Source organism: Salvelinus alpinus, chromosome 16, assembly GCF_045679555.1.
Source record: "Salvelinus alpinus chromosome 16, SLU_Salpinus.1, whole genome shotgun sequence".
Lineage (NCBI taxonomy): Eukaryota > Metazoa > Chordata > Actinopteri > Salmoniformes > Salmonidae > Salvelinus > Salvelinus alpinus.
The window spans coordinates 56,828,346-56,835,779 of record NC_092101.1 but is presented as its reverse complement, the minus strand read 5'-3'; the positions used below and the strand labels follow the sequence as shown (position 1 = coordinate 56,835,779).

General features: G+C 41.3%; 1 protein-coding gene across 3 annotated transcripts in view; it reads right to left on the bottom strand.

Moving 5' to 3' along the window:
• Positions 1-251: 251 nt before the first annotated feature.
• The window catches only part of LOC139541715 (AP-1 complex subunit sigma-2-like), a 65,267-nt gene continuing 58,084 nt past the window's right edge, over positions 252-7,434 (bottom strand). For all 3 annotated transcript variants that reach the window (XM_071346668.1, XM_071346669.1, XM_071346670.1), the window contains one exon: positions 252-3,829. Coding sequence is in view for 1 of the 3 variants with exons in the window: in XM_071346670.1 (XP_071202771.1) it covers positions 3,794-3,829 (36 nt within the window). In the remaining 2 variants the exon portion in view is untranslated. The remainder of the gene's footprint in view (positions 3,830-7,434) is intronic.

Genomic DNA, 7,434 nt, shown 5'->3' with positions numbered 1-7,434 from the left:
GGTGAACTATCCCTTTAAGAGCGCTAGCTCAGCTTAAAGTTTAGAATAATACGGCCATTTTGTAACATTTGTATTGTGGATTCCTCAATGGTTTCTATTGTCTTCTAAATCTCATGAACTCTAAGTAGTGAAACTGATTAATGGACTATTTCATTCTGCAAGTCAATGGACATGATTTAGGGTGCCAGCGGACAAACTATAAAAATAAACTGATTAACTACCAGCCAGTGACGAGCCCATGGCCATGAGGATAAAATATTAACTTTGTATTTTAATAGAGAATGTATCAACATTACACAGTAAACCATGGACTCTTCAGAGACACAATGTATCAACATTACACAGTAAACCATGGACTCTTCAGAGACAGAATGTATCATCATTACACAGTAAACCATGGACTCTTCAGAGACACAATGTATCAACATTACACAGTAAACCATGGACTCTTCAGAGACACAATGTATCAACATTACACAGTAAACCATGGACTCTTCAGAGACACAATGTATCAACATTACACAGTAAACCATGGACTCTTCAGAGACACAATGTATCAACATTACACAGTAAACCATGGACTCTTCAGAGACACAATGTATCAACATTACACAGTAAACCATGGACTCTTCAGAGACAGGACAATGTGTCAACATTTAAGTGATAATTCCCACGAAGCCGGTGTTTGGAGGATATATTGGCACGGGTCTTGTTAGGCCCAGCAAACCATGCCAATATATCCTCCAAACACCGGCTTCAAGGGAACTATCACTTTTATACAAAGGTTTACCAACATATTCAAATAATGATTGACATGTTTTCATTAACTTTATTGTGATGAATTTATTCATATTATTTCATCCTTCCACAAGATATAGTCCTGACACAAATCTAGGGTTGCTACCCAAGCCGCCTGGTCGTTCGTTCTATTGGTTCGGTTGCCAGAGACGCGACCCAGTCGTTCGGTCTTTTTGTTCTGTATCTATGGACGTATCCCAGTCGCTCGTTCTAAATGTTCCATACTGGCTGGCAACGTTCTTATCCCTTGCTTTCTAGCTAGCCAACTACGGCTAACTTACAGTCACGTCTAACAGTGCAGCCAGAATAACAACAAAGGAGCTGCCTTTGTTTAAGCTGTTTTCTAATGACATTTATTTGGATACATCCATAACAATGAGCTAATGAGGCACGATTTCACCTGGCGTAGAAAATGTGCTCACTCGTCAGGACACTGTTGTTCAGAGGAGCCAACAACACAACTTCAAACTGAAGTAGGAAAGACTGTAAACTAGCTGCACTTGGTTTCGTTTGACCTGTTTTCTATTGACAGTTCTTTGTATATACAGTTGGAGTCGGAAGTTTACATACACCAAATACATTTAAACTCACTTTCACAATTCCTGACATTTAATCCTAGTAAAAAAATCCCTGTTTTAGGTCAGTTAGGATCACCACTTTATTTTAAGAATGTGAAATGTCAGAGTAGTAGTAGAGAGAATGATTTATTTAAGCTTTTATTTCTTTCATCCTATTCCCATTGGGTCAGAAGTTTACATACACTCAATTAGTATTTGGTAGCATTGCCTTTAAATTGTTTAACTTGGGTCAAACGTGTCGGGTAGCCTTCCCACAATAAGTTGGGTGAATTTTGGCCCATTCCTCCTGACAGAGCTGGTGTAACTGAGTCAGGTTTGTAGGCCTCCTTGCTCACATACGCTTTTTCAGTTCTGCCCACACATTTTCTATAGGATTGAGGTCAGGGCTTTGTGATGGCCACTCCAATACCTTGACTTTGTTGTCCTTAAGCCATTTTGCCACAACTTTGGAAGTATGCTTGGGGTCATTGTCCATTTGGAAGAACCATTTGTGACCAAGCTTTACTTCCTGACTGATGTCTTGATGTTGCTTTAATATATCCACATAATTTTCCTGTCTCATGATGCCATATCAATCAATCAAGTTTATTTTATATAGCCCTTCGTACATCAGCTAATATCTCGAAGTGCTGTACAGAAACCCAGCCTAAAACCCCAAACAGCAAGCAATGCAGGTGTGGAAACACAGTGGCTAGGAAAAACTCCCTAGAAAGGCCAAAACCTAGGAAGAAACCTAGAGAGGAACCAGGCTATGAGGGGTATATTTTGTGAAGTGCACCAGTCCCTCCTGCAGCAAAGCACCCCCACAACATGATGCTGCCACCCCCGTGCTTCACGGTTGGGATGGTGTTCTTCGACTTGCAAGCCACCCCCTTTTTCCTCCAAACATAACGATGGTCATTATGGCCAAACAGTTCTATTTTTGTTTCATCAGACCAGAGGACATTTCTCCAAAAAGTATGATCTTTGTCCCCATGTGCAGTTGCAAACCGTAGTCTGGCTTTTTTATGGCGGTTTTGGAGCAGTGGCTTCTGCCTTGCTCAGTGGCCTTCCAGGTTATGTCGATATAGGACTCGTTTTACTGTGGATATAGATACTTTTGTACCTGTTTCCTCTAGAATCTTCACATGGTCCTTTGCTGTTGTTCTGGGATTGATTTGCACTTTTCGCACCAAAGTACGTTCATCTCTAGGAGACAGAACGTGTCTCCTTCCTGAGCGGTATGACGGCTGCGTGGTCCCATGGTGTTTATACTTGCGTACTATTGTTTGTACAGATGAACGTGGTACCTTCAGGCGTTTGGAAATTGCTCCCAAGGATGAACCAGACTGATTTCTTTTGATTTTCCCATGACGTCAAGCAAAGAGGCACTGAGTCTGAAGGTAGGCCTTGAAATACATCCCCAGGTACACCTCCAATTGACTCAAATGATGTCAATTAGCCTATCAGAAACTTCTAAAGCCATGTCACCATTTTCGGGAATTTTCCAAGCTGTTTAAAGGCACAGTCAACTTAGTGAATGAAAACTTCTGACCCATTGGAATTGTGATACAGTGAATTATAAGTGAAATAATCTGTCTGAAAACAATTGTTGGAAAAATTACTTGTGTCATGCACAAAGTAGATGTCCTAACCGACTTGCCAAAACTATAGTTTGTTAAAAAGAAATTTGTGGAGTGGTTGAAAAACGAGTTTTAATGACTCCAACCTAAGTGTATGTAAACTTCTGACTTCAACTGTATCCATAAAAATGATGCTGATTAATTTCGACTGGCTGAGAAAAGATGCCTGTCTCGTCCCGACACCCGACACGTTCGTTACTACGGGAACAGCTGGAGATTGAATATTGAAACAATGTTGCAAATGTCGGAGAGACAGACAGCCAGGTTTATACAAATCTCTGCTGTTGAAAACTAAATGTTAGTCTAAAAGAAATATGAGATAATATCTAGATGCTTTTTATAGTGGAGATCAAGTTTATAAATTGCCTGGCTGGGCTGATGAGAGTGCATTGTGCAGTCAGATGGAACAGAGTAAATAGGCATTTTAACGGCATAGATTTTGCCGGTAGTCACTTGTGGAATAGACACGGGCTGGAATGCAGTTTTAAGCAATCAGCATTCAGGATTAGACCCACCCGTTGTATTATACACAGTAAACCATGGCCTCTTCAGATAGACAACAAACAGTGGAAACAGTTGATGGAAGTATGTGATAAACTGAAAGTGTGGACCAATGACCTATGACCTTTGACGATGTAGCTGTGGTCCTGTGTGGATCAGTTGGTAAAGCATGGCGCTTTATGGTTCTTATGGGGCTGAGGATGAGGAGCCAGGTGCTGGAGGGACCATGTGCTGGGGGGGAGGGGCTCCGCATGCAGAGTGGACAGGACAGCAGTGGACAGCAGGAGTGGACGTTTAGTACACAGGCACATTAAAGTACTCATGACGGGGCTGAGGGAAGAGAGATGCACAGAGCTGTAAGACAACAGCCATCCCAGGTCCCACCCCGACCCACGACAGACACATACAGCATCCACATGACTGGGCGATGAGAGGGAGCAGGACACGGAGCAGCAGGCAGAGCTTCACCGTTTTGAAGAACAGTCAAAATGTTCTGTAAAGGCAAACTATCATTGTTGGCTTTAACCTGTGATTTGTTTAAAGTGCTAAACAGACTTCACAAGTGTACACAGAGACAAAAACCCTCACACACTGTTTTCCAGTGACATAAAAACATTTAGTAACTGCCTTCCACAAATATGAAACGTTACAATAGACTGGGGACCAGATCTGGTTTTGATGCACGATAACAGACTTCATAACTAGGGGTTGAGACACAACAACAGACTTCATAACTAGGGGTTGAGACACAACAACAGACTTCATAACTAGGGGTTGAGACACAACAACAGACTTCATAACTAGGGGTTGAGACAACAACAGACTTCATAACTAGGGGTTGAGACACAACAACAGACTTCATAACTAGGGGCTGAGACACAACAACAGACTTCATAACTAGGGGTTGAGACACAACAACAGACTTCATAACTAGGGGTTGAGACACAACAACAGACTTCATAACTAGGGGTTGAGACAACAACAGACTTCATAACTAGGGGTTGAGACACAACAACAGACTTCATAACTAGGGGTTGAGACACAACAACAGACTTCATAACTAGGGGTTGAGACACAACAACAGACTTCATAACTAGGGGTTGAGACACAACAACAGACTTCATAACTAGGGGTTCAGACAACAACAGACTTCATAACTAGGGGTTGAGACACAACAACAGACTTCATAACTAGGGTTTGAGACAACAACAGACTTCATAACTAGGGGTTGAGACACAACAACAGACTTCATAACTAGGGGTTGAGACACAACAACAGACTTCATAACTAGGGGTTGAGACACAACAACAGACTTCATAACTAGGGGTTGAGACAACAACAGACTTCATAACTAGGGGTTGAGACACAACAACAGACTTCATAACTAGGGGTTGAGACACAACAACAGACTTCATAACTAGGGGTTGAGACAACAACAGACTTCATAACTAGGGGTTGAGACACAACAACAGACTTCATAACTAGGGGTTGAGACACAACAACAGACTTCATAACTAGGGGTTGAGACAACAACAGACTTCATAACTAGGGGTTGAGACAACAACAGACTTCATAACTAGGGGTTGAGACACAACAACAGACTTCATAACTAGGGGTTGAGACAACAACAGACTTCATAACTAGGGTTTGAGACACAACAACAGACTTCATAACTAGGGGCTGAGACACAACAACAGACTTCATAACTAGGGGTTGAGACACAACAACAGACTTCATAACTAGGGGTTGAGACACAACAACAGACTTCATAACTAGGGGTTGAGACAACAACAGACTTCATAACTAGGGGTTGAGACACAACAACAGACTTCATAACTAGGGGTTGAGACACAACAACAGACTTCATAACTAGTGGTTGAGACAACAACAGACTTCATAACTAGTGGTTGAGACAACAACAGACTTCATAACTAGGGGTTGAGACAACAACAGACTTCATAACTAGGGGTTGAGACACAACAACAGACTTCATAACTAGGGGTTGAGACACAATAACAGACTTCATAACTAGGGGTTGAGACAACAACAGACTTCATAACTAGGGGTTGAGACACAACAACAGACTTCATAACTAGGGGTTGAGACAACAACAGACTTCATAACTAGGGTTTGAGACACAACAACAGACTTCATAACTAGGGGTTGAGACACAACAACAGACTTCATAACTAGGGGTTGAGACACAACAACAGACTTCATAACTAGGGGTTGAGACACAACAACAGACTTCATAACTAGGGGTTGAGACACAACAACAGACTTCATAACTAGGGGTTGAGACACAACAACAGACTTCATAACTAGGGGTTGAGACACAACAACAGACTTCATAACTAGGGGTTGAGACACAACAACAGACTTCATAACTAGGGGTTGAGACACAACAACAGACTTCATAACTAGGGGTTGAGACACAACAACAGACTTCATAACTAGGGGTTGAGACAACAACAGACTTCATAACTAGGGGTTGAGACAACAACAACAGACTTCATAACTAGGGGTTGAGACACAACAACAGACTTCATAACTAGGGGTTGAGACACAACAACAGACTTCATAACTAGGGGTTGAGACACAACAACAGACTTCATAACTAGGGGTTGAGACACAATAACAGACTTCATAACTAGGGGTTGAGACACAATAACAGACTTCATAACTAGGGGTTGAGACACAACAACAGACTTCATAACTAGGGGTTGAGACACAATAACAGACTTCATAACTAGTGGTTGAGACACAACAACAGACTTCATAACTAGTGGTTGAGACACAACAACAGACTTCATAACTAGGGGTTGAGACACAACAACAGACTTACTAACTAGGGGTTGATGCAGGACAATATACTTCATTCAGTAACTAGGGGTTGATGCAGTTACAGACGTACCAATATCATACCCCCAAGACATGCTAACCTCTCTCCATTACAATAACGGGAGGTTATCATACCCCCAAGACATGCTAACCTCTCTCCATTACAATAACGGGAGGTTATCATACCCCCAAGACATGCTAACCTCTCTCCATTACAATAACAGGGGATGTTATCATACCCCCAAGACATGCTAACCTCTCTCCATTACAATAACAGGGGAGGTTATCATACCCCCAAGACATGCTAACCTCTCTCCATTACAATAACAGGGGAGGTTATCATACCCCCAAGACATGCTAACCTCTCTCCATTACAATAACAGGGGAGGTTATCATACCCCCAAGACATGCTAACCTCTCTCATTACAATAACAGGGGAGATTATCATACCCCCAAGACATGCTAACCTCTCTCCATTACAATAACGGGAGGTTAGCATTCTTTTTTGGGGGGGGGGGGGGGGAGTAATATTTATGACTCTGTAACTTTAATTTAGAAGTGTTTAGAAACATATTCTATTCTTATTTACAATAAAAGTGACTCCAAAATGACACAATACATTATTTACCACCATAATCTGAAACACAACCAAAACAAACAGCAAATGCATCCAACAAATTTGTAGTCACAAGCTTGATGTAGTCATTGCGTGCTAGGAATATGGGACCAAATTCAAAAATGTGTGAATGAACAGAGTGATGGCCTCTATTAAAAAGAGGAGGGTCCTACCAGCTTTCTATAGGCTAGACCTACTATATTTATTTCTCAACTTTCCTAATATTAAGCACATTGCTTGTCTTTACAACAGGAGTATAGCATACCTGACTGGTATGAAAATGAACCACGGGAAAAGCAACCTCCATTTGCTATTTAAATCTGTAGATGACAAGTATTTCCCCCCTGTGTTTCGAGACAGGTGCATGACAATGGTCCATTCTAAATCAAAACAAATTTCACGCATAATATTTAGCATATTATTTAGCATAGTATTTAGCATAGTATTTAGTATATTATTTAGCATATTATTTAGCATA